Source organism: Taeniopygia guttata, chromosome Z, assembly GCF_048771995.1.
Source record: "Taeniopygia guttata chromosome Z, bTaeGut7.mat, whole genome shotgun sequence".
NCBI classification, from domain to species: Eukaryota; Metazoa; Chordata; class Aves; order Passeriformes; family Estrildidae; genus Taeniopygia; species Taeniopygia guttata.
Genome location: NC_133063.1, coordinates 2,716,995 through 2,744,587, shown reverse-complemented (window position 1 = coordinate 2,744,587; position 27,593 = coordinate 2,716,995). Strand labels below are relative to the sequence as shown.

At 42.9% G+C, this 27,593-nt stretch overlaps 1 protein-coding gene across 2 annotated transcripts; it reads right to left on the bottom strand.

The window, feature by feature from the left end:
* Positions 1-393: 393 nt before the first annotated feature.
* Positions 394-27,337, bottom strand: LOC140681711 (alpha-protein kinase 2-like). 2 transcript variants are annotated; one of them, XM_072921871.1, is made up of 11 exons: positions 26,362-27,336; positions 16,741-18,427; positions 10,382-13,217; positions 8,310-8,457; positions 7,518-7,645; positions 7,385-7,420; positions 6,165-6,439; positions 5,956-6,044; positions 5,490-5,707; positions 4,619-4,667; positions 394-1,074 (listed from the first exon to the last, which is right to left on the bottom strand). In XM_072921871.1, the coding sequence occupies exons 2-11, from the start codon at positions 18,109-18,111 to the stop codon at positions 840-842; spliced, it is 5,385 nt and encodes a 1,794-aa protein (XP_072777972.1). In that variant the 5' UTR covers positions 18,112-18,427; positions 26,362-27,336; the 3' UTR covers positions 394-839. The 2 variants fall into 2 exon arrangements, with proteins under 2 accessions (XP_072777972.1, XP_072777973.1); XM_072921872.1 differs by lacking the exon at positions 394-1,074 and adding an exon at positions 2,481-2,865 and having other exon boundaries at positions 26,362-27,337.
* Between the last annotated feature and the right edge of the window lie 256 nt (positions 27,338-27,593).

Below are 27,593 nucleotides of genomic sequence, written 5' to 3'. Positions count from 1 at the left end.
GAGTGAAACTCCATCTCTGACTTTGGGACCAAACTACAACATACATTTGGAGTATTAATTAGCTGAGATGCTCATGGCATTTTTAGAACAGAACACTTCCCAAAATTCTGATAAAAATCTATTGCCTCTGACTTAAAACATCATTTATCCAAGGCTTTTAGCTTTGTTTCCATCCCACCACACTCAAGCCCCTTGCCTTATGTTCTAAACCTCCTGTTTTGGGAACAGTCACAATATCCTCACAGAAATTCTTCTGAACACTATTGTAAAGAATAGGCATCATCTGTAGGAACTTCCAAAGGCCTAAAGAAAGCCAGGTACCAGCAGTGCACTGAGAAGCCTAAATCCCACTGAATAGTCCAAGACTTAGGCTCAAAGGATGTTATGCTCTGATTTGCAATGGAAGTGGTAACTTTAATATTCATCAGTGTGTTCCAAACTCCACCTTTCCTGACTTCTAAGTAACCCAGCATGCATATGCATATGCAATACTGTGCAAAACTTGTACTTGGCATCTTAAATATATTGATGTTTCCATAGCAGCTGAACCACAGGGCCATGGATGTGGACACAGAGATATTCTTCTCCAATACCAGTTCACAGAAGCCTGTAAGGAAATCCAGAAGATGGCTTAGTTTGTTTTCAGAACCTTGCCCCAGTGTTAAATCTCAGGCACCAGGAGCACAGGATCATCTCTTTCCTTTGTTGCTGACATCAGCATCAGGACGACTCCAAAACAATGTCAAAAGGCAAAAGACTAAAGTTATCCCCTCGGGTCACTGGTGCATGTCACTGCTCCATGTCCTCAAGAGTAGTTTCACAAGGTGGGATAGTGAGACTCAGTGCTCTGAATAAATGAAGTCTCTAGGTTCTCTTGCCTTCTTGGGCACCATTTTCTTTACTGTTGATGAGTTTGGCAGATTTTTGCTTTTAGTGGATGTTGTTCTCCTCTGTTTTTGATGAGTAGTTCGGAGAGATTTCAGCCCCAGCATCTCACAGTACTCATTGCACTGGTGGAGGGCTCTGAACTGCTCAATGAAGGAAAAGGAGCAGTTGCCTTTAAACCCCTTGTATCTGTAGTAACAAAGGAAAAAAAAAAAAAGGGAATTCAAGATTCATTTTCAGCACAGGGAGGCAGAGTATGACTGCTGACTCATAAGCAACTTGAAAACATTAAGCAAGTCTCTTGTAGCCATGCTGGCTTGAGAAGCATCAACTGCCACAGAAACTCAGACTGGGTCATTGGGAGGTAAGAGGAACCAGGTAACAAGTGGTGACAGAAGAGGGAAAAGCATTAGAAGCAAAGCTCTGTGGGCTGGGTCCTGGCACTGTCTTTCATGGCATTAAGTTGGGAATAAAATAGTCTACTGGCTACCTTTCTCAGTAACACACATGAAATCCATGCTACAGCATTCTCTATGAACAGTTCTGTTGGCCACCATGAAGAGACAATGTTGTGTTGCACAAGGTGTTTCAGAACTAGAAGCTGTTTCCATCTAGACATGTACATAATTTCCTTGCTATGCTGCTCTCCTCCCCTGGCTGCCTAGGGGATCTCAAGGAGCCAAGCCCCTCAGGGAAGGATGGAAGGAATGTTCCTGACGAAGGCAGTCTCATCCAGCCTCCACTGTACTTCCTACCATGAGAGGTACAGGGCACATGCATCCCTCTTCTCAATGTGCCTCTGGATGCTGACAGTCTTCCTGGGCCTGCTTTTTAGGCTGCATCAGCTTACTTTAAAAGGTGCACCTGGTCTTCAAAGGAGCCTTTTTGGTTAAATTCTCAGGATGGAGAAGGGAAAAGAAAGGCCAGGGTGCTCCTCTCCTATTTTAACCATAATCAGTGCATGTTCTACCCTGTTCTACCCTGTTCTCTTGGTTTGCTGGACATCCAGTGTCCTCAGAGGTGAACTGTGAGTTGTGACTACACAAAACCAACCAAACAAGATTTAGGTCTGAAATGAACAGAGGATGCTCATTCCCAGCATCCAGAGAACTTCCTTCTTCAGGCAGACTGCACAGTGCTAAAGAGAATACTGCTGCTCTGAGAAGGTCAGGCTCCTGCTGACACAGACCCTACTCTGGAGACCCCACTCAGCTGGCTCTGAACAGCAGGTGAACTTCGAAGGGATTTCCCCCTCCTCTGTGGATGTTTGCTGTGTGTTTGTTTAACCCAAGACTATATCCTGGAGTCCAGCAGGGTCATCAACGGTTCTCTTGCTCCCTTGGAGAAATCAGAGACGTCAGACTTTACTGAGCTGCTCTCAAGAGCTCACAGATATGTGTTGTGTTGGTGGATGCACCAGGCACACCCACAGAACATGAATGCCACAGGCAAACACACCTGCCCTCAGCAAGGGAATTTCTTATATCCAGCACCAAACCAAACCAAACCAAACCAAATCTTCCTTAAATCTGAAGGGGAAACGTTGGGTTTGCCCTCAGGCTTAAAATCCTCAATGCCTCTTGTTACCATGTGGAGTAAACTTGTCAGTGCCTTGGAACCAGGCAGAGTTTCAGATCCAGACTTGGCAACCAGCCCTCCCGTTAATGACCATAACCGTGGGTTACTTTGCTCCTAATTCCCTCCTTTGTGTGCAGCATTCCTGAATAAATCCCTTGGCCCTCAAGCACACTGCGTGCACAGAGCCAAGCACTGTACTATGGTATTTTTGTTTCCATTCGCCACAGAAACTACAGAGTAGGTGATTTTGAGGCTCAGGAGTGGCACTGTGGCCACTCTGAAAATGCTTCCCTGGCGATCCTGTTCCTAGCTCCACTTCGCCCTCTCCTGACAGAACTGCAGCGCAGCTCCTGCAGCATACTGACCACACCACTGCTTTGGGCTCCTCTGCTTTCCAGATCCCTGGCAAAACACACAGAGCAAGAACAAAAGATCAAAATTCTTTCCTCCACACATCGCGGACTCTGTTTTGGAGTACAGAAGAGATATGTTCTGTGTCCCCTCTGCCAGCATAGTTCAAGCTACACCAGTCCCACTCTGCGTTTCTGGCTCAGTAGAACCATATGTTCTCCCTTCATGGGACAAGGTTAGCTCTCAGCAGCTCAGCTGAACACAGCCCAAAGCAGCAAGACCCAGCAACACACAGGAGCTCTGGGCACTGAGTTGATTTTCCCCAACCATGTTCATAGAATTAAAAAACCAACTGCAGACATTAATTCAGAGATCTTCTTTCGAGAAAAGGAGCATGAAAACAAAATACAGGACCAGGAAAAATCTGTCATCTTGCAGGAAAACCATTAGCTAAATAACAAGCAAAATGATATGCAATGTTTCCAGGAGGTTATTCATTTAGGGAAATTATTTTCCTTTCTATATGCCTGAGGTGATCCTTACTACAGCTTGCATTGTGTGCTCACTTCCTCCTCCCCAACACAATGTGTGTTTTTATAGGAATCATTTCCCACAGTGGGCTAGACAACATTCACTGAAGCATTTTTATAAATCTGATTCCTGAGAACAGTGTTGCCTAATTAAAACAGTTATTACTTTTTTGATTTGTAACAGGATGATGTACATTCATTTCAACTGCTTTTACTTTGGATCCACAGCTGCAAGAGTAAATCAGTCTAACTGAATAGATACCAGCCTACAAATGTTCAAGATTCTCCCAGAATATTCTAGAGTCACATTTTTAATAATTTGGATGATATTGTGAGGTTTCTTCTTGTATCCCGGGCATACAGACACAGTCCAATTTAGAATAAAGTCTGAACACGTGATCAGATCTTCTTTCTCCTGCCAGATTCTCAAAGGAGAATATGAAATTAAATCACTTATCCTCATCCCCCTTCCCTGTCCAGCAGCCACTGCCTACTCCCATCCACAGCTCTGCTGGCCTGTGCTATAACTAGAAGCCTTAATTAACTTAAGAGAAGTGGACTAAAGTTAGAATATGACAGGCCTACATCTTTACACATACGCTTAAGTTTCCTCAAAAGAGATGAAACTTTTGCAACACCACTAGAAAACAGGCTCTAGAAATGCCCTGAATAATCTTTTGTTAAGACTCAGAAGTGCTGCTTGTGAGAGAGAAAGGGGAGAGATGCCATCAAATCCCTTCACAATTGTCCTTGTTTATCAAGGAAGTGGCCAATACACAACATGCCACTGAGAAGAGTCTTTATAAAAGCTTGTGTCACAAATACATATCCCAAAGTTCTGGCACTTTTGCTGGCTGCAGGAGGGATTCCAGGTTGCCTTTTACCGCAGACTGCAGCCAGTGCTGGCCCTGCGTGTTCAGCCCTACCTTCCTCCAGCCGATGGACCACCAGGAGCCTTACCTGCTGTCACCAGAACCCTTCATGTCACTTGTGAAATGCCCTTTGGACAAACCCATTTCATGGGAGGCATGCAGGTAAAACAAAGCTCGACTACAGGGTAGCCCCATTTTTTCATAACAAAATAAAAGTTTCGTCTACAGGTGGGTTTCCATAAATATGAACACAAAGAAGTTAAAACACTTAAATAAGGACTGTTTTCTTCTAAAGTTAAAGCAAGAATGAATTTCCAATGCACCCTCCCCCCTCCACATTTAACTGTGAAGAGACAGATGAGTAAAGCACAACTGTGCTGCTGAGAAATCACGTTCACTCACCCTTTGGCCAGGGTTGCTATGCCAACATCCGTTAACTTCATCCCTACACCTGCAAGGCAGCAAGGAAAACACAGCCCTTAGCTTACACTGGAATTTCGGGGACAATATTCACATATGGAGGCATTAAATATTATTTATTGAGTCACCTTTTTCACTTTAATTATTTGTCACATTTTTTTCAAAGCATTTTAAAGCACCCCAGTTAAGAAGAGGATGTTTTCTGTGTCACCAGCAGTTTCTAGAAGTCAGGCTCATGCCACTATTTTAAAGCTGTCAGGGTGATCAACAGCACAGCTTGTTTCCTGTGCTAGGATTTTGTTCTTTCTCCTCCCTTTAAATTACTTCAGGGATCTTGTTTAGATGCCTTTTTGCTATTTTTCCTGCCTTCACATGTAAAAGAATATAGGATATTTCCTAAGATTCCAGCTTTTTCTTCTGTCTTCCCGTTCCAAATACACTGCAGGACTGAAGAGAGTCACACCCACAGGAGCTGAAGTAGCACTTAGCAAACACGAGGGTGTTTCTTCACTATTCTTCCTTTTGAAGGAATACATTTCTTCAAAACTAGCCAGGACCCAAATGTGGAGCATTCCACTGGTGAGTGATTGTTGGTGAGTATTCAAATACAAGCAAAGGTGGAGGACTAGGGTGTTATTAACACCTGAAGTCTTTCACTCAGCAGCTATTTCATTAATCGCTGGGTGGTGAGACAAAAAGGCAGATTTGGCTCATACAGAGTGTCCTGATTCACTAAGGTACATGTGAAAGAACAACTCCTCCATTAAGAGTGTAAGATTTAGTTTTCTTTTCCAAACTGCCCTCTTACAAGAACATAAGCTAGATAAAAATTGCCACTACTCAGACAACTCACCTTGCAGGTCAGTGACAAGCAAGTTCCCATTGGTCTTCTCATACACCCAGTGCTGAAAGGTGCAACACTTCTGGCCAGCCTCTGAGTCTCTTCTCAGGAAATTCACTTCCTTGCCATCCTTGACAGAGTATTTCACAAACTCCCCAACCAGCTCCTCCTCCACTGTGGCATAGGGGATGTTATTAGCAGGGCGATGAATAAGAAAAATCGGAATGATTCTGAAATCAAGAGATAGAAACTAATAAAATCCTGAGATTCTTTCAGTAAGAGGGTAAGAAACAGACAGAAGTGGCCAGTGATCTCAGAAAGTGAATGAACAGCAACCAACTCTAAACCAAGCTGGGAGAGCTATAACTCTGTTCCCAGGTTTCCTCTTTCCTCTTTAGTCCCAGCAATCAGTGGGCTGCCATGGCACAGGACACTATACGTAAGCATATATGTATATAAAATATATATTTATACTCACTCTGGTACTTCTCCAAAGCCTTCCAAGGGTTCAGCTTCAGCTGCATATAACTTTGCATACTCTCTTGCAGTATTTTGGACATAGCATTCCTGTATTACAACAGACATGCCTATGGGAATATTGCTCAAAACATTCAACAGATCATCTGTTTGAACATGAGGACAGCTTTGGCCCACAGGTCTGGATTACAAAGGCCAGGGGCAGCTCACCTGCAGTGCCAGAGTGTAGTTTTTCTGCAGCAGCTCGTCCCTGCTCTTGGTGCCATAGGTGAGGGCGCTGTGCACCTTCAGCACACAGGGGTGGCCAGGGGCAAAGGCGGGTGCCAGGCCCTGCAGCACGCGGCTGCGGAAGGCTCTGCGGTGCATCCCCTCGCCGAAGTGCAGCCCCTCTGTCATTATTGCTCCATGCAGTGTCCCACCAAAGTAGCTGGAGCTGAGGGGATCTTCTCTGAACATCAGTTGCATGAATTCGATTTCTTCCACACCTAAAACATAACAGGAATCTCTGCAGGCACAGGGAGGGGTGGGCATGGGACAGCAGATACATCTCTCCAGAGAGGAGGAAAACAATGCTCAGTGGAAGCACAAATTGTATTATTGAGGACTGGGACCCCAAGCAGCTCCTAAGAGGCAGCTGCTTGCCCGTATGATCTAAAGCCAGCATGGAGAAAGGTCGCAGTTCAGGATCAAAAGGAGAGAAAACAGAGTGTAGTGAACAAGTCTGTTACAGATGAAATCAAGGAAGACTCTGGATTTCACCCCTTTAAATGATCATTGGAATCCAAATGCAAAAAAAACCATAAGGGGGAAAAAAGTTAAGCACTGAGAGAAACTAAAAAATTCTAACTGCACTTCAAGTGTCTCTAATAATAACATTTCAAGGACCATTAGTAAAGAAGATAAATAGGAGAATAGAACTACAACATAAGGAAGTCCTTCCAGTTACCTCTGGTTTAGCCTCTGTACACTACCTCTTTTCAAAGCAGAGAGGAAGCACTGCACAGATAAGGCCAGAACTAGAACACTCTTTAATTCCACCTAAAATTCTCTGATTAAAAGTTATACACTGCTGCTACTTGAAAAGTCCTGTCTTTATTTTGCACAAGGAAATAAATGCTTAATTTTAATTCTTCAAGGAAAAGAAAGAAAAGTGACCATGCCAACTGAAGGCCTGGATCTCTGCAGGCTGTTCAGGAATGACAACCCCACTGGCAAGGCACTATCTTTAGCTGCAGCACAGGCCACATGCCAGGTGTCACTGAACACCAGTTAACACACAGGGAAAGCATTTCAAAGCTCCATGCCTGCCTTTCTCCCGGAGTACAGTTACACAGCAGGTGATCTGCAAGAACCATGTGTTTGTGCCAAAGAGCTGCCCGTCTGTGTGTCTCTGTATGATGCTATGCAATGCTACTTCACTTTGTATTTACCTTCATAACTCTGAAAACTTGAGAGACGTTCCAATACTAGGAGGAAAAAAAAAAAAAAAGAAATTTGTAGTAAAAAACTATAAATGGAAACTGTCATTGTCATTATTAATCAAAACTCTAAACTGAGGCTTACCTGCAGCAGTCAGATGAAACTCAGCAGTCACCTTTCCATACATGTTATTCAAGCAGCAATAATACAGTCCCTGGTCTTGGTAACTGGCTTCAGCTATTTCCAGAGAGACGGGAGTGTCATCCTGGGCACTGGAACAGAGCATTTTGTGCTATCACATATTTTACTTGTTATCACTGGAAAAACTGATAAATTTGATTCTCTCTGCACTGTTTATTTGTTAAAACACAGCACAATTATTTAGCAGAGAATGGCATGTACTAATACTACAATTGATATTGCAATACAACAGTCAAAATCAGAAGAGTTAAAACAAGAAGAATCAGAATAGAAAGTTTAACTAATTCATACAACTTTTTCTCCCCACTTAAAAGAACATCTAAGAAGAATCCTTCCTACAAATTTTTTCATCTTCTCAGAAGTGTGTATTTTGATGGAAATGTATTACTTTTTTTCTTTTGGGTAATGTTAATTTTGTATTTTTGAAACGTTCTAAACAGTTTTTTAGATCAGAATGTCATTGCTGCTACAAGGAAAATAACTAATTTCATTAAAATGGAAAAGGTAGATGCTGTTAATGCCCTTAAGAAGCTTTTATTTCCACCCTTCTCTAGGTTAAATGAGGTTCAAACTTCTTTGATATTTTTTTGAAATCTGGATGCCACTGGCTGTGAGCAAGCTGAGAGGTGATGTAACACAAACTGTGACCATTATCAATGCATTGTGAGAAGATCTGCCTCCTACGAATAGCGAAGTTACCCTGAAACTCCCAGTCCTTCAGAAACATTCCCTTACCTTCTCTGCAGCCGAGCCAGTACCTTGGAATCTTTAGTCCATGTAATGGTGGAGTCACCATGAATGTCACCAAACTGACAGCACAGCTTAATACTTCCAGAGCAGTCAGGGAATAACTCTGCTTGGATCTTCTTCAGCAGCCTGGGGGCTTGAAACAGAAGAACCACAGCTTAAGATTTGGAGACAATTACATTGTTTTGGCATTTTAACATTTCGTGTTAAGAACATGAACGTTGAAATCCCTGGTAAGTAATTATGACTTCTTGTGTCTCAATACTAAAACCTAGTACAATTTTTTATCTGATCACAGCCTGGGAAGAAGTCCCAAAAGGTCCTGCCAGCCTGGATCTCTGCTGGGACTTTTCACTGCCTCACAGAACACTCCATCTTTGCACATGGGCAAGGTGTGCGCAGGGGGCTGGAGGGGACTTGGAAAGAAAGGGAATCGACATATACTTAGAGAAAGGTTTTGGGATCACAACGCAGCCCCACCCCAAATGACACATCCCTGCTCGATGTAAGAGAGATAAAATGCAAGATGTTTTGTTTCCAACTGTGTTAATTCTGAGCTGTTGCACTCTGAATGAGGTAGCATGGCATGTGTCCCTCAGGGATCCCATGCCTGCAGATTACTGTGTACTAGGGTTATTCCAGTAACACCCAACTTAAAGGGTCAGGCACACTGCCACGGTTTTCCCCATTCCCAGTTCCAGGCCCCATCCAGTCCAGGTCTCCCCACTGGCAGTCTCTGAGTCCTGGGCCATGTGAACCTCGCTGTATCAGGGCTTAAGTGACACAGACAGGGCCTGACAGCTCTAGAAATAGAACTAATGGCTCCAGGTTCCTGCCCTGGCTAGTCTTCTCTCCTGCAGCTGAAATAATGCAAAATAACACTGAGTATATTCCACAGCAACCAAACTAGCCTTCCCATAATGCCAGGCAAAGGGGCACAACTGTGCTCTAGTCAAGACTGAGGCAGAGCAGAAATAGGTGAAGAAAATTCAGTGTTATCTGATGCAGCCTGAATGTTTAAAACATTTTGCAAGTGTAGCCTCAAGTTATGGAAACAGGTCAGGCATTGCACAGTCACTGCAGTTTGCTTGCTTTGCTTTGAAGGAATGTGTCTCTCCTCCCACACATCTGGTTCCCTGGCAAAGGACTCATCTTTGAACAGAGAAAAGTCTGGGGTTCTTTTAACTGCAATTAGAAAAAGCAGAAGTCTCACAAGACCGCACAGTAATTAGAGTGTGTGAAAAGCTACACAAATGTGTAGCTTACCTTTAGTCACTGTTCAGTCTTGCTCTGACCTATTAAATAATTTTATGATGTGAACATGAAATATCATGTCAAAAGGTAAAAATAAGACCTTGGTCCTTCCAAACTACCCATAGAAACAACAAATCCCTCATCTGCCCAGCAGTCACAATCCTGCTACAGTGTTAGCACCCCTCTAGAGACTCTGACAGCAACCTGGATCGCCTTTCAATTATTGGTTTCCTACATCAGTTTAATATTGCTCTTTTTGTTAATGTCAGTTTTGCAGCAGGGCAAAGCAATGCAGAACCAGTCAGAAGTCAGCACACAGGACCTCAAAACATTGATATCAGCGGTACCCTATTGATAACAATAACAATTTGCTAGTAATAAATCCTTTGGTAACCAAGAGGGGAGAATTGCAGCTGGGAGCTGCAATGCAGGAACATAACTGGGAACACAGCCCTGTGGGAACAGAATAAGTAGTGGGCTTGCAGCTGTGGTGTGTAGTTATGCGGTACCATTATGCTGTTTATCTGTGAAAAGTTACTCCAAGAAGCCAGTGAGGCAGTGATTATTTCAAATAGGTTACAAAGCTCATTAATTGAATATACTTGCCGGCTGGGAAAAGGGTTCATCTCTGTGGTATGGGCATAGCACTCATTACTAAATCTGGAAATAAAGCTCCATGAGGGGAGGACACCTTTAGCTGACTGAGTCAGTCTGAAAGAGGCTTGCAGTGCCTTTCAATAATCTTAATTTTGTACTGTAGCCAGAATGATGGGAAAGGACAAAAAAGAAAATCCATTTTCTCTTACCTTTGCTATCCTTTTTCAAAATTAGTTTCCTTTGCTCTTTTCTTTCCTCTTTATGAACCACACCTCCCTCGCTCTTCCCAGACTTTTTAACGCAGTTGGGATCCTTGCTGACACTTCCCCTCTCCTCCAGCCTGGGTTTTTTGGACAGAGTTGCTGATGATAATTTCTTCTTAGCTCCAGCAGCTACATGCCCGCTCTTTGTTGTGTCCTCTTTACATTTGATGGGCTCAGGCTCTGAAGCAGCCACTGGTATCCGACAGGATTTTGACCCTTCCTGATTTCTTTGACTTTCTGTGTTGACTGGGAATGGATCAAGTGTGGTCCGTGCCAAAGGGAATGACAGAGCTCTTCTGTGGGGTGGTTGCTCTTGAAAACACTGGTTGTTCCCTGAATCAACTGGTGGCAAATTAACTAAACCACTTACTTCACTCTCTGCTATCCTGACTTCCTCCTTTTTATCATACTCTGTGGACTTAATCGAATTCTCAGCCTCAGCTATCTTGCTGGAAGGGATCAAGTTAGGACAAGACTGCTCTGTGCTAATATTCATAATCTGTTTCAGAGCCTGGGACCCAGTCAAAGTGTGCAAAGGAGCCTTTGCTTCAGCTTCATCTGGGTTATAGTCAATAGCTCTTGGAATCTCATGTTCATTTTCACACAAGTCTGCTTCCCCTTTGGTTTCTCCAGAGACCCTCTGGAACAGACCCTTCCATGACTTGCAGGAAATTTCCAATGTAGTTAAATTTCCGTTTACTTCAACTCCACTTTGTATGGATACAGTTTTCCCCTCATTTCTTGTGGCAGAACACGCCACTGCAGATTCACTGGGGAGGCCCTCTGAGTGGCTTACAGTTGTGAGGAAGGGCAGGATTTTGTTTCCAAGCAGTTGTTGGGAATGTAGCCAATCCCAGGAACCTCCATCATCCCCACTGGCTGTGCTGTGGTGCTCACTTTGAGCCTCCCTGGGGAGCAGGACACTGGCTGATGTTACACTTCCAGCTGCATAGGTGGGGTTTTTTGAAGAATCTATTTTTAACCCTTCATCAGACCTGAAGGTGTTGTCAACAAAAAATGAATGCTGTTCTGCTGTATTACAAGGGGAAGCTGCAGTCTGACTCTCTGAAACCTGACTAACTCCTGAGTCAAAGGAAGCTTCAGCCCTGTGTTCCCCAGGTATGCAAATCTCTCTCTGTTCTTCTCCTGGTTTACATGGTTCACAGCTGGACACTTCAAGATAAAAATCTCTTAAAAATGGCTCCCCAGAAGGGGGAGGGACTGCCCCTTCTTGTTTTGCTATTTCAGTCAGTTGGTCTTTATTTTGGGGTAGATTCTTATGTGTTACAGTTTCATTAATCTGAATTAAACTATGCAATTGCATTACATTACTGTATATCTGTGCATCAGAAACATTTTGAAAATCCTGACAGCCATTATGTTTTGAAAGATGGTAGCTGTCAGAATTAGTGAAATTTGGTGCACTCAAGCCGGAGTGATTTCCTTTTTCTTGTAAATTTACTACACAACTTTTATGTATGGTGTTAACAGAAGACTGTTCTGCATGTGTAAACTGACAGGTATTTTCACCGGGGAAAATGTCTCCCTTTTCAGGGAAATAAGCCAGTTCTCCTCTCACTGGATAGCAGTCCGTAAAATGACAGCCTTCTCCAGGTACAGACTCATTTGTCATGGCTATGTTGTATTCAGTGTGAAATAACTGTCTAGCTGTCTCCTGTGACATACCTGATATGTCAGATTTGGGACATGCTAAATTACCACTCTGAGTATTTTGTAACCTTTGAGAAGAATCTGCTTCACATGTTTGGGCAGCATTATTAACAGCAAGCTTCCCTTCCCAAGCCACAGTGGATCCATTCCTGTCTGTGGCCATTGGATTTGGCTCCAAGCACTCTTGGGTACTTAGGAGGACACTGCTTGCTGAAACACAAATGGATGGTGTTTCCCTCTCATTCCCAGTGCCAGAATTTAGATAGACACCATCTGTTCCTACCACTTGTGCAACACAAATATTTCCTATGGATGCACTCTCACATGCTGCAGCTCTCTGCAGGAGGATATCAGAAACATTGCAGTCAGCTTTCTCAGTTCTGGGGTTACAAGCTGGTTCTGTGATGGGCTCCTGTTCTTCTATCAAATCCGCTGGCAAAGGATGATCAGAACAGGTCTCCTGCACAAAATTCAGTTCTGTGACTTGGATATCTGTCAGCCTCGTACCTAAACTTGGGATGCCTCTGTTTTCAAATGGAATTCGATAGTCTGAGTCATCTTCATGAAGAAGTTTCCACAGCTTGTCATGCACTGCAGATACATCAGCATCTCCTTTGCACTCAGGTTCTCCAGATTCCAGGACTGACTTGGGATTAGCTTCAGATGCAGCTTCATTGGCTGATCGACTGCAGAGAATATCTGGGTTACTGCTACCACGTGTGTCAAGCCCAGACCTCTGCTCTCCCTCCCCTGGCTCATCACACAGCTTTGCAGAAGAGAAAACAGCACACAAGCATTCCTGTTTATCAGGAAGAGAGTCCATATCCCATAGAAGAGAAGGGGAAATGTTAATCTTTGACTTTTTGCCATTCCTAATACTTTCTTGTCTGGAGAAGACCTGTTGGTGACAACCTTCTCTCTTTTCACAAGGAGCACAGTGAAGAGAAGAGGTCTGTAAATCTGCATTCTTTACTTGCAGCGTGTTTTCAGCAGAGAGCTGGCTGGTTCCTGCACTCTCACAAGCCCTGAAGATGCCTTCCTTTTCTGTTCTGGGCTCCATACAGAGGTTCTCACAATTCTGGGTAACGCTTTTAAGATTAGCACCTTGACTCTTCAAAGAAGGAAAATAGAGCAATGTAATTAAAAATTAGAACTACAGCTTGACACAGGCCTGAAGGCTTGCAAATTTTTTAAACTTTTCCCCTTTTTTTTAAATATTTGTCAATAGTCAAGTTTGTGACTTGTAAATATCAACATAATGGATTGAATTAACCTCCTGGGTCTGAGTCTGAAAGTGTTGCTCCTTAGAGAAGGATTTGTAATTAAGCTAATCAATTTTACCTCATAGTTTCTCGCTGTTTTTTAAGCAGAAGTAGTTTTGCAAGGTAATTCTCCTTTACAAGTAAAGTCCCCATGTTACATTTATATCCCTCTGTTTGCACAAATGGAGTGTAACAAACAGTTCCTAGAATACAGACTAAAAGTACATCACTACCTTTGGGTCTCAGCTCCCTCAAAATCCACTACATTTGGGACTGCTTTTACTTCACATTGTTCTCCAGCAATCCACCTTAGTGGATCTTGCCACTTCCCTGTTTCATGCAATGCCACTCAAATTCCTCTTTCCTAAAATGACACTCTCTTTTAAATGACACACCTGCCATGGAGTAGCTGAAATACCTCAGTATCTGTAGTTACTTCAACTGCTTTAGACAGGTGAAACAAAAGACCTGAGCTGTGCTTTGTCCTGCAGACTGACAGGCACACCCTGCCAGCATCTTGCTATTCCTGCTCAAAAGGCAGAAAAAGAGGAAGAACTATAATATTTTAAAGGACAGAAAGTGAGTTCTCTGCCAACAACATAGAGCAACAGGCTGACCATGCACAGTTGTCAGGAGTCTATACTCCAAAGCGGTACAGATTTTCCAAGGGATTTTTTCTTGGTGTGTCTCCCGAGAAAGACTGGAGCAAACTTAAGACATGGGCAACAAAATGGGATGTTCACTGGCATTCCTAGGGTAGATCCTACTGGATGAGCAGAGCTGGTATCATATGCTGCAGTTACTGCAAGCAGGACTCCCCTGCTTGCTCTGACACAGAGCTACAGACCCTCTGGCACGGCTGAGGCCTGGACTGTTCCCTTACAACACCAAGCTCTCATCTCAGCCAGATGCCAAATTATCTGGAACTTCTGTGCCAGTTCTGCTTCTCTCCTTTTTGGATAACGCAGTTCAAAATTTTCTAAAAGTGACAGAAATTTGCATTGGGAAGGTCAAACCAAGGATGTCTCAGATTTTATGTGAACAGGCTGTTCGGATATGAAAAAAAAAAAAAAAACCTAAAAAACCAACAGAATAATGGCTCTTTAACCCAGGAGTGACAGCAGCACCTTGTGCCAAGAGTGCTGAACATTGACCACTGACAGCGACCCAAGGGTGCTGACCACTGAACTCTGACACGGACAGGGTTCTGGCTGAACACTGAACACTGACAGGGACAGAGCGCTGAACACTGACAGACAGGGTACTGGCTGACTGCTAACAGAGACCAGTTCCCCAGTGACACCCAGCAAAGCCTCCCGGCTCTCTGTGCACTATGTCACATCACACAGCTGGCATCATTGGTGTCTTGGACCTATTATTAAAGAAGCTGCTCTGAAGCACCAGGTAAATAAAGAATTTCACTTGGGCCTAGGCCATGAGGTCATGAAAGGAGTGAGGGGCTCCCACCTTAATTATCTAAAGGAAGGAGAAGTCACTCAGCACAGCAGGTGCTGCACAAGACACACTGCAAAGGTTGCTCCAGTTCGACACTCGGTACCAAGGGGAAGTGTAAATCCTTGGGTCATTAGTGCTCTGATCCCGTGGCTGCTCTGTACCCCTCAGCAGACCTGATTCCCACATAGACAGGGAAAATACCACACCCTACCAACGTAGTATCCTGTGGGGTTTGCTGCGAGCCCCTCCCCTTGCTCCTGTAGGGCTGTCTCACACTGGACTCCACCAAACACCCCAGGGTACTTTTACAGAAACCCTTTTGCAGCAATAGATTCGTTCTTACCTCTCTTAGATTACACAGATGGATTTCTGAGGAGTTTCTGGCTTACTAGATGGGTGCTGTGAGAAGCTGTCCACATTTTTCTAGTGCTCCAAAAAAAGGAGCAGTATTCAGATGGGATGCTTTTGCTTGGCTCATTTCAAGACCACATAATTTTAAACCTACACCTGAATTTCATTGTCATACACACATGTTTAAAAATGGGGGGTTGGTGTGCACCCAGCTCTCATCCTTTTCTGTACACCAATACTCATTTTTTATCCAGTGAAAAGTTTTAGCCATGGAAATGCAGACATACTGACTACACACAGCAAAAGTCTAATTGGCTGTTCTGAAATTTATGCCAGGCACCTGACAGCTGCTCTGGGCTAAGAGACTTCTGGGATTTAAATTATTGCACTGGACTTGGGGAAAAAAAAAGCAAACTAGGCCTCTGGCAAACCACGGCCATACACCATGTCAGGAAGCTCTGAGGAGGTTAATTCCAGTGAAGCGTATTCCCCATCATAAGGACATCATGTGCTCCTCAGATGGGATTGGAATTTTATTCCAATACCATAAAACCAGAGAAACCTATGAGCATTTTTCAGGAAGAAGAATTCAGTGATTTTTGACTGCTGAAAACACCCCAGTGGTAAGATTAAAGTCACTCTACCGTGACACTACACACAGAACTTGGAGATATTTTTGCCCAAATGATCAGACGAAGAAAAGCATGTGCAACTGGAAAAATCTTTTTGTGACAAATAGGTTTTTTTCTGTGCAATTAGCTACACACCTTCAAAGAAGAAAAATTTGGGACATATCATTATTTAATAGTATTTATATATCTTGAATCTTTACAAAGTGAAATAAAAATATTGATTTAATTTTCCCACTTAGGAAAACTGGTAAAGCATCATACCAGTCTCTACAACTGTAGTGATTTCTCCAGCTCATTTTCTACCAACAGCATAAAATATGCAAGTACATGGAGAGTACCACAGAGGTTTGAACATTTAATTGGTTTGTATGTTTCAACTGTAATATCCAACCCTTTCATTGTTTTGTTTTTAAAAATCACAGCCCTTCATTCACCTCTGTAACACAAACTCTGCATTGAATTCCCTTCATCATTACAAAACCAGAGCAAAGCCCTGCTGATTTGGTTTAGGTTTCCGGCACCATAAATGGAGGATGTTTTTTTTTGTTGCACATAGATTGAAAAGAAAGTAAATCAAAACATTCTCTGCTCAAATACCAACAGGTATGTGAGAAACTTTCTGGGTTGAAAGAGGCATTACATCGCTAAGATCTGTGCAATAGCCTCCGTATCAGATTTCCCTATCCAGCTGTCCAGAGGCCCATTAGTGCCTCTCACCATTATCAGGCTCACTCTATAATTAGAACAGCTTAGGCTTTACTTGGGCCTTTTCTAAACCCAGATTTTGCTCCCAGCCGTAGCTGTCATTCAGAAGTACATGAATAGTATCTTTCAAAGTAATTTTGATTATACATTATTTTGTGACAAGCAGGAATAAATTGCATTGAGTTCAGCAGAGCAACTCTTTGTGTTAAATGATAAACATGTCACTTACCCCAAACGAGATGTTCTCATCTGGCATCTGGTTTTGCTCAGACAGCCCTCGAGTCCTTTCCCTTTCCCAGTGACTGTCTTTATCTGCCTCGTCTGTTGGACACAGCCCAGCCTGCAGTTGCATGCTTTCTGCCTCCTCAGGAATCTGTGCTGAACAGACGCCTTCCTGACTGGGAGACGGAGCTCTGGATTCCCTACCTGCTGCTGCAGCCTGGAAAGACTGTCCTAGAGTACTTACATATCTGCAAAGCTCTATAGGGTTTAACAGCTTGAAAAGGTTTCTCCTCAGACTTTCTGTTAAGGTACAGGGAGTGTGCTGTGCACTTCCCTCTGGCACATTCCTTCTCCCCTCCTCCAGCAGCAGTGAGCTTTCCCCCAGCACGTCCCCGTCGGGGCTGGTTTCTGTCATTGTCCCCGAAGCCTGATCTGTGCAAGCAGTACCTATGCCATTGGCAGAGGAATCTGCCTGTGCAGGAGCAGTGTCCGTGGGCTTTGGTTCGTCCTTTGAGGAACTTGCAGCCAGATGGCCACTTCCATTAGTCTCTTCTTCACTTCTGAGATGTTCATTTCCAGTGGCTGCAGAAGCAACAGGCACTTGATTCTCCTCTTTGTCTTTCAAAATGGTACTTTTATCTCGGTGGTGTCCAACAGTGAGAGTCATCTCTGTCTGAGGAGCTGACTGGCTGTACATAGAGGGGTCTCTTCTTACGTTTACTCCTTTGATTTTTGACTGATGCTCACAGAAGCCAATGGGGGTATCCATAGGCGTAGTGTTATCTGACACTTGGAACACACAAGGCATTTCACTGAGGAAGTAAGCACACCCATCACAATCCTTACTCAGTTTTAGATCATCTTCATCATCACTTTCTAATAAAAATTGCAATTTCTTTTTCCAGATTTCATCTTCATGCACTGTCAGCACATCTGAACATTCAAAGTACTCCAGATCATCATCAGAAAAGTCATCATTTACACTTGTTACTTTCTCTGTATAAATCTCCAGAACAGTGGCAGAATTTTCAGAGTCATCTTTTTCAAAATCTGTGACATTACCTATGAAAGTGTCTGCCTGCTCATCCAGCAGGGAATTCCTGGTTAGAGGTCTGCCCAGCCCAGCCCTTTTACGTGCCTGGACATCTGCCAGAGACTGAGGACATCCAGAGTCTCCAGCGTTAAGGTAACAGTTGCCTCTGTGACAAGTGGTAACATCTGTGGGGTGAGAAGGCACCTGTCTGCTGCTGTATCCCTCCGCTCTTCCAGCAGCAACATCAACCACACCGTTAAAATTAAGCAGGTCATCACCATCCTCTGACAAATCCCTCAGGCAGGAAAAAGTTGCCTGGGATTTAACTACATTTTTAACATCCATGTTGTCTTCTGTGTTAGGCAAGTGTCTTGAGGGATTTCTCAAGTGGAGACAAAACTGATTTGCTGAGCTTCTCAAGCAGTAAATGAATGATTTTTAAAGAGTCAGAACCAGATGAAATCAACACAGTCTCACCCTCACAGGGGAAACTCTCGCATTGAGCAAAATGTTTCCCATTTTGCTCATTCTACCCTGAAGTCTGTCACGAGTTCATTTAGGACAACAACAAATTCTGGGCAAGTTTTGTTCCTTCTATGTGGCTCTGGATCAAGAAAAGTCATTCTAGCTCTCAATGAAGTGCAGATCTTGTTCTGTGCACCTGCAAGTAAAAGAAAGGCAAAGTTTAAAATTACTTCTGAAATGGTTATAGGTATTTTCTAAAAGGTGGTCAGTTGACATATATTTGCAAGCACTTTCAAAACAAGAAATCATTATTTAAAACCGAAGATCAGACATTAAGGCAGTAACCCTAACCTGGCTGTCTATGCAATGACACTTACTGGCAGCACATTGCAAGTGTCCGGAGTGATCTGTGCTAGGAGAACAAATCCTTGAGCACACCCACACATCCATGTGGCACCTTGACAAGGACTCTAGTACACAGCCTTTCAACTTTTCTAAATGCAAACAGGAACCTGCAAACAATGTACATTTCCACACATACCCCACTGCTAGAGCTACCTTCTATTTTGGTAGCCACATTGGCACAAGAGCAGGCTATTCCTTGAATTGGCATCACAGGGACATAAATCCCAAACTCTGTGTGTAGAAATACCCAGAACAACCAGCCTGCTTAGATGTTATAGGGCAATTTCTGTTTAAAGCAATTCTTTTGTGCTCTGGCTTGATATTTGTCATTCCTGCGATGAAAGAACAGTGAAAGCAGGCTTGCTTCAATTTCCTGCTCATATCAAGTTTTCCCCTCAAGCGTGTGTGCAGTAGCAGGGCGGCAATGCTGAATTCACATAAAATCCAAGTAAGATACACCAAAAGGCTTCCACTGGCTGAATCCAAAGAAATATAGAACAATTTCTCTCTTCCTGTAACAAAAGCCTTGTTTCCTTAGCATTCCCAGCTCTTAGGAATTTAGATACCTGAAATGTTTTTGTACACTGCTAGGAGCACTCTACTTCATCAGTCACCTTGGAAAAGGTGTGACATGGTAGCACTGGAAAAGTACTGTAGAAGTTTCGAGTAAATTTGACCTCATGGAGGATGCCAGACTAACGGCTCTGAAAAAAAGTGACTACATTTATTCCAGTATTGGTGAAGAGCAGAAGGAAAAGCTTTCTTGCCATGTAATCCAATGAAGCCATTTAAAGACACCTCTGTTCATTCTCCTTTTCCTTCTCCGTGTATCTGCTGTAATGATGTTTCCAGCTCATGTCCTGCCCTGGCCTGGGTCCCTCAGCCCCTGGCCTCACCGTGCCCAGCGCTGCCTCCAGGGCCGCAGGCAGGCAGTACCGTGCCACAGGTACTGCAGGCTGACCGGAGGAGAGAGCTCCACACCACAGGTACTGCAGGCTGACCGGGGGAGAGAGCTCCACACCACAGGTACTGCAGGCTGACCGGGGGAGAGAGCTCTGCACCACAGGTACTGCAGGCTGACCGGGGGAGAGAGCTCCGCGCCACAGGTACTGCAGGCTGACCGGAGGAGAGAGCTCCGCGCCACAGGTACTGCAGGCTGACCGGAGGAGAGAGCTCCGTGCCACAGGTACTGCAGGGTGACCGGGGGAGAGAGCTCCACACCACAGGTACTGCAGGCTGACCGGAGGAGAGAGCTCCGCACCACAGGTACTGCAGGCTGACCGGAGGAGAGAGCTCCGCACCACAGGTACTGCAGGCTGACCGGAGGAGAGAGCTCCGCGCCACAGGTACTGCAGGCTGACCGGAGGAGAGAGCTGAAGCTGGACTAGAGCCTGCTGGTGAAACAGCAGCGGCTGCGTGGCCGGCTGCAGTCTGCCTCTCCTTAAAGAGCACTAAGCAACCAGGGATACCTTAGTTCCTTTTGGGCAAACCTGCCACCAACACCTCTTCCACAGTCACCTGGGTGCTGGAAAGTTGGGAACAAAGTTGGTTAACAGCAAGGACACAACATTAGGTGTGTAACAAACAGTTTGAGTCCATGTACACCAAGGAGCCCAGACAAACAGCACATGGGGCAACCAGACCAGCCTTTCTGATCACGCTGCTTTCCTTTTCAACTCCAAGGAATATATTTAACAGGACAAAAACAGAGCAGTACGGATTAATCTTTTCCTCATCCATTTTATTACAGTAACATGAAAATACCCTTCAGAGTTCAGCCTCTCCTCTTAAATATGCATTTGCTTAATGTTTCCTGTTGCACTCTTTCAACACTTCTCTCATTTTTGCTTTTTAGAAGCCAGATGTCTCTCTCCTCTCTTTTGGAGGTTGCAAATTATTTTAAAAGCATGGTAATTTCTCCAGCTGAAAAGAGCTTTGGCAACATGTTTTTAATGCAGACTAATGAAAAGCCTTTACTAAAACCATTGTACTAGACAGTTATCGTTGTCTCAGTTTGGCTGCACTCTGACATTGAGGGGAAAAGAGCCGTCAAGATTTCTCCATATGAAAATTACATTGGATTTCCATGCACTGCCAGATGCAACCACAGAAATGAAAGTAAAATAATATTCCAGGAGAAAACTGCAATAAATGATGGGTTTCCACCCAAGACAAAGAGATACTATCTTTTTAAATCTGGGAAGAAAATAGAAAGTATTAAGATTTTTAAAAAAATTCAATTATTGAACTCAGACAGAAACTGGAAAAAGAACTTTTGGTATGAGATCCACTCAGCTCATCAGGAAAACTTGTAACAGAAGATGCACAGTGAAATTCACAGAGGAAAGAGGAATGGGAGAGACCATGATAATTTACCATTGGCTTTTGACTAGTAACCTGAAAATTAACTCACTTCCTGATAAACTGGGAGTTGAACACTTGCTGGCAGAAGACACAAAAACATTTAAACATGCCAGGGTGCTGTGGCTGCTTGTCCCAACTCTCACTCTGAAAACCAATGATATTCCTTGCTGAATCACAACAGCAGACACCTGAAGCACAGCCACACAGGAGGAATTCACCCACCAGGTTTGAGCAGGTCATGGCAGGAAATATGCCTGATTTGGCTCTCTAATCTGCTGCAAACAGATTTTCCATTTTGTACTGATCAAAGCCATGGGGAATTTTTATAGTAGCCCTTGAGGCAAATGAAACACAAGTTCATGCTCAGCAGGGTCTGCTCAGCTCCTACCTGGGCTCAGTGCCTGGGAGCTGAGATTAAGGGAGAACAAAGCTGGGAGCAGCATGAGACAAGCAACCTGACAACTGTGCTTGGGTGTGATTGAGGAGAAATATTGAACTGATGTAAACCTGCAACAGTCAGATTAACAAGGAAGCAACAGGCAGATGGAGCTGCTTCACCAAAACCCTTTGATAGCAGGAAGTTATCGGGATTTGTCAAAAAAACAATCCATTCCAAATAATAGTTAACAAAAGAATGGCTGGGTAAAGCATCAAAATGGCTAAAACAATCACCCAACATTTCTGTAAGGCAAATATATAATAAAACAAATTCAAGCCAATTTCCTGAAGAGATTCTTCATTTAAAATTCATACTTTGTCATAATCCCATACTGGTTGTGAAAAGCCTGTTCACTATTCATAGTGAAAATATTGTCTGAAATTCCAGTTCTGAACATAAAATCTGGCTGTTCAAAATTATTTTCCTTGAAATGACATCACTCCCAATTGAAACTTTTATACATTATTAAACATGTTCAATATCTGATAATTTATTTCAGTTGAGATCAAAACAGTTTTGAATTACACTTTAACATGGAAGGAAAAAAATTTAAAATATTTTATATTTTGTAGGTAGTTTTGGTGACAAAGCCACTTCTAGTGATTTCAGAGGGACCTGTGGGGTTATTCCTAATGTCAGAAAAAAATTAACTGACAAAAATATATAAACTTGATTAAAAGGTGGCCATTACATTTTCTCTCTTGCATCACATTTTTCCTACTTTATTAAATTATTACCAAAACAAAAATCTTCTTGTGAAAAATGACCAGATATTGGCTTTTGCATTTATGTATTAGCCTATGCATGTTGTTGGTGATTATAACTATTTAGAAATAGTATCAATTATAACTCTTTTTAGCTGCATGTTAGTATAATATAATCTATCACCTTAAGCATGCACTGTATTCCTCATAGAAATAGCAGTGTAATGAATATAATAGCTATGTATCACTTATGGAAATAATAATAATAGTGTGATGAATGTACTGTGTTATGGACCTTAGCAAAACATAAGATGGGAAAAAAAGGCTTTTATGTAACCAAAAACAGTGTAAGGCCATCCAGCCTGTCCAAGTGCTAAGATAACCGTGGCACAAACCAGAGCACCGGAGCACAATTAGAGAATACCGTGTTAAATTTAAGGAGGGCATACTAAACCCTTATCAGAGGACGTGAAACAGCAGGATGGAGACACATGAAAATATATTGACCTGACACCCAGGATGTCATGCAGATAAGCCGGGGTATGAAGAAGTCAGACAAAGAGGTTCCCAAAACATCAGAAAGTTCAAAAGAACACTTGAATTATGCATGAAACACAATACTATGCAGGTATCTTATTGATGTAACACTATAAAGATAACATTGTCTGTATGCCCCCCCCCACCCCCGCTGGAAATACTGTCCTTTTTTTATCCTATTACTATAATTATTATTATTTTTAGACTTCTAAAAACTCTAAGCAGTGAATTCTGTTTTTCACATTCATTTGTAAGCAATTTTATATTCACAGAAATTATTTATACGGGAAGCTCATGCATTTTAGCAATTCAGAAGTGAATTTGTGCCTTTCTGTGAGGTTCATGTCCTCTAGAGTCAGTGGAAAAATCCCCTTTATGACGTCTCTGAAGCATTTTTCCTTTGCTCAAGATCTATTCATGGAGTAATGTCTGTTTTGTGTGCAGACCCTTTTCAGTAGTGCTTCTTCCTATCTTTCAGCAGCACTCACTGGTCCCTGACCTTGCTGGAGCTGTCCGCCCACCCAGGAACCACCTCCCGTTATCTGTGCAGCCCCAGCTCCGGGCTCCGGGTCCGTCCCACGCATTTCCACGGCACAGTGAGCACCTGGTCAATGCCCACCCCTCGATGGAGCCAAGCTGTGACCCCCCAAAGCTCCCAGCCAGAGCAGGTCCTGCCAAGGACCTGCCTCACGCCCACCCAGCCAGAGTAGTGGGAAGGGAGAGGCTGAGTGAGCCCACACGGGGGATATCAGAAGAACACCGGGGGAATGACACTGATCATGCACAGTGGTTCACACTGGGGAATAGCCTTTCATCAACCAACACTTTGGGCTCTCTATACCGAGCTGACAGCAGTTCTCGGATAGCTGAAACAAGAGAGAGAGCTCCAGAAACACTGTGTGCCTCAGTGCACATGGACCGTGGCTGCAGGAACTGCACTGCTGCTGGCCACACCAATTCTATCAGAACCCTTTGCCTTAAGTGCTCGAGGATTAACTTTCACCAAAGTTGTACACACAAAAAGGCCAGCCTGGAAGATGTGGATGTGAGCCACACACTGTCTGCTCACCTGTTCTTTGAACACTTCTCCACCAGACAGATTCTGTTTAGAGAGTGGTTGTGTACTTTGCTTTTTTTATTGGAACTTTTTGGTCTGAGACAACTCCCCAGCTGCCAGCTGAGCTTCCTGCTATGGTCTCCACTCGACAGGCTGAACTTTGGGATCTGGAGTTATTCTTTTGCAAGACAATTATCTTCTATACTATCCCATCCCACCCTACTCTACTACTGTTCTTAGATTTACCAAAAGCTCTTTCTCCATCTGCCTGAGCATACATTATACATTCCCATACATCCCTTTAAGAGATGTTTTATTGGCAGGTAAGAAAGAAATACAATAAATTTGGTCAATATAATTAGACTTCATGTAAGTTGAACATGAAATATTTCCAAACCAAACCACCAATAACCACAGAACTTGTCTTGATGATGAACAGAAATGGTTATATATTACAGAGATCCAACCAGAAAGCTTGCTGGTATGAACAGCAATATCTAAGAAATATTGATTAAAGGAACAGAAAGCAGCAAAAGTAGAACAGAAACAAAGCAAAACAAAAAAAGCAGAACGGAATCTCCACTAACCATGGGATCCCAGGACTGACCAACTACAGCACCATATGTATAACACGAAACCTGTCACCTGTGAAATCTGAGTATCCTGCTTAAATGCTGCTATGCCCCAAGGTTAATGCTAACTCCCTTGCCAATTCTCCCTGGACAATTTCTCAAACATGTTTTAACTTTCCTACAGAACTTTGCATGTGTTTTGTTTAGCTCCTCTCAGAAGTCAACAGGTATCATTGCACCTAATCCCCATTCCCACCCTGCCAACTGTTTTGTATCTGGGAACATACATAGCTTTTTACTCCTCATGCAGGGCATCTCTCAACAGAGATATTTTGAAGTTTAACATTTTTCTTCTTCCAAAGTAAAACAAAACATAAGACTTTTCAGTTATACAATTAATACAGATATTACACACCAATGTGTATTTCTTAAAGGAGGTATTATATGCCCTGTATGGAAATACATACAATATACTTATGATCTGGAACATACAACTTCATCTTTCTAGAAAGTTTGCCATGAATGTTTTATGTTTAAATGCTTTTCCTGATGTTCTGTGTTTAAACTTTTCCTTTAAGAGAAGATTTCAGAAGTTCTTGGTTAAAAGTTTCATCAACACTGACACTGTGAATCTTGTAAGCTAAGTGCATCTGTAAGTACTAATGGAATCAAGTTCCATTGAAATTTCTGATCCACCATTCCTGGTCTATACAAGTTTTCCAACTTGGAACACCATAAAAACATTTTCCAAATGTGTTGTGATCATGGTTGCATTCTTAAACTGCTACCTTGTAAAAGTCACAACCTCCAAGAGAACAGAAACCAGAATTTTGTGAACTCTACTCACCACAGGGCTATAGTAAGGATTTATACAGCAGTGAGCGTACTACAGAGTGAAACATTCAATGAGGTAGTAATGAGAACCCACACGTGCACAGATTTACAATTATGCATTTTCTACTTGTTTCTTCACCTCACAGGAATTCTGCCTGCTTCAGTTCTGTCTCAAATACAAATAACTATAACCACATTATTCTTTTCCAAGTCCTTTGAGATACCACAACCAAATGGAACACCTTGAGCAGCGTACTTGTCAAAGAGTGCATAGTGTCAGAAACCAAAATACAGAAACACTGTATTATCTAAACCAGTTACCACACTATCTATTGGATTAACAAGGTCTAGGTAAGAAAAACATCAGTGAAGTTGTGGCTGTTCAAAAAGCAGATGTCTGGAAAATATGCCCTTGCCAAAAATTCTGTGATATATTGAGGTTCTTCAACTGCCAGTATCCAAGGCTTTTTGACAACATTTTGATTAGTGCAGTACCTGCTGTAAACAGCTCCACAGTATAAAAACACCTCATCCATAATTTATCAGCTAAATGGACTAATAAATTACTGGCTCTGCACATGTCAAACAAACACCTTAATATAGAGTAATTAAAATAAGCAATCACAGCACAACTCTTAACACTGATCTGTCTTATTCTATTTTTAACATCTGTCAACCATCTGACCCTGTCAGACTGAGCAATTCATGAAGACTGGGAATCATCTATTACTACCAAGTGACCAGACCTTTTCCTCAAGAATGGAGGAACTTTTTATGTAATGCATATTAGACCGTGCAATAAATATTTAGAATTAACAGATGTGTTTTTCAGGATACCTTTTATCACTTACACACTCTTTAGAGGAGGAAGCTTGCTTTTGTACACATTTTGCAATTTTGTCTTAATGAGACTTGGTGGAAATAGTAGCAGAGAGTAATTTCAGAAACAGTGAGCAGATTTATAAATGCAACATGTTTAGAAACACCAAAATCTATCGGGATAAACAAAAATGGCTCTTCTTTAGCAGAAGGAAATACCAAATCCCATTTCCTGGTCAACAGCAGTATAAATCACTATATCCATTGTAGCGCATTGATAATAAAAGTAACTTGCTCTTTTTCCTTTATTAATCTTTTATGATACACATTCTATTTGCCCAGGAGAAAAAAAGCAGACAAATAATTTTCAAAGTCCAAAGACCCCGACCCCTCACTTACCCTTGAGCTCTTTGTGGATGTTCTGGGATAGGCTGGTCCTGGGCTGGGCCTCCCTGCTGGAGACAAAGGAGGCTGAATTTGTGTGCGTTGTTTGGAGCTGCAAGCCAGCCGACGGCTTCGCTGGTGTTTTGGAGTGTGATCTCAGGATAGGGAGTCTGATCACTGAACAGTTTGACTTTTAAGAGAGACGATTTCATTACATGCAGCAGATGGCCCTTCCTGGGAAAACCTCTGCCAGACAGGGAGTTGGCAGTGAGGAGAGGGCACATCCTACTGCCATAGAAGTCCATAGGAATTTCCTAATGGCCTTGAGACAGAGGAAGTGTTGGCCTTAGCTTTTCATAACAAAGCACTGGCTTGTTTTTTGAAGCACGTGCCTAACTGCTCTTCTAGGCAAGTTGGGAATTTCTTACTTGCTGGATGTTAGGCACACAAAAGTTCTGCTGAGCATGAGAAAATCCACAGTGCCTAACAAGCAGGCTGAGGAAATCAAAAGTGGACAGTGGACTTTTCATAATCTCTACACAGAAATTCACCTTATGATCTTCATCCCTCAAAGGCAAATAAGCAAATCCTGCAGTAAGAAAGTATTTCCACTCTTGGTACCCAAGGAGACAAGTCTCACACAGGGCAAACTGGAATGAATTGCACAAACTGCCCTGAGCTTAAGGGATCTGGAAGAGGCTGAAAAACAACTTTTGTGCCAAGTTTTTCCTTAAGCATTTTGAATGACATGCAGCTAAAACTGGTTACAAGATCCTACTATGCTAAATACTTCTTGCTCCCAGTGTTATCTATACAGATAGGAAACTGTGGTCTTCAGCAGTAAATATAGCACTTCCAACCACTCTTATTCAGAAATAGCAATAAGAATATCTTATGTTTTATACAAGAGCCTAATAGTCAAAGAAATGAGAGGCAGCCACATTCAAATCAGAACAGTTTGGGTTGGAAGGGACCTTTAAGGGTCATATAGCCCTACACCACATGGGCAAAAACACCTTCCACCAGACCAAGTTGCTCCAAGCCCCATCCAAACCTGATCTTGAACACTTCTAGGGATGGGGCATCTGCCACTTCTCTGAGCTACCCAAATGCTTGATCACTGATTAAAAATGTTTGTAAAATTACTTAGGCACTTTCAGTCCACTTTGAGCAAGCTGCAATACCAGAGAGGTGAGAATTCGCTTCAGATCATCCATCTGTCTGCAGTGATAACGATCACTCAGGGG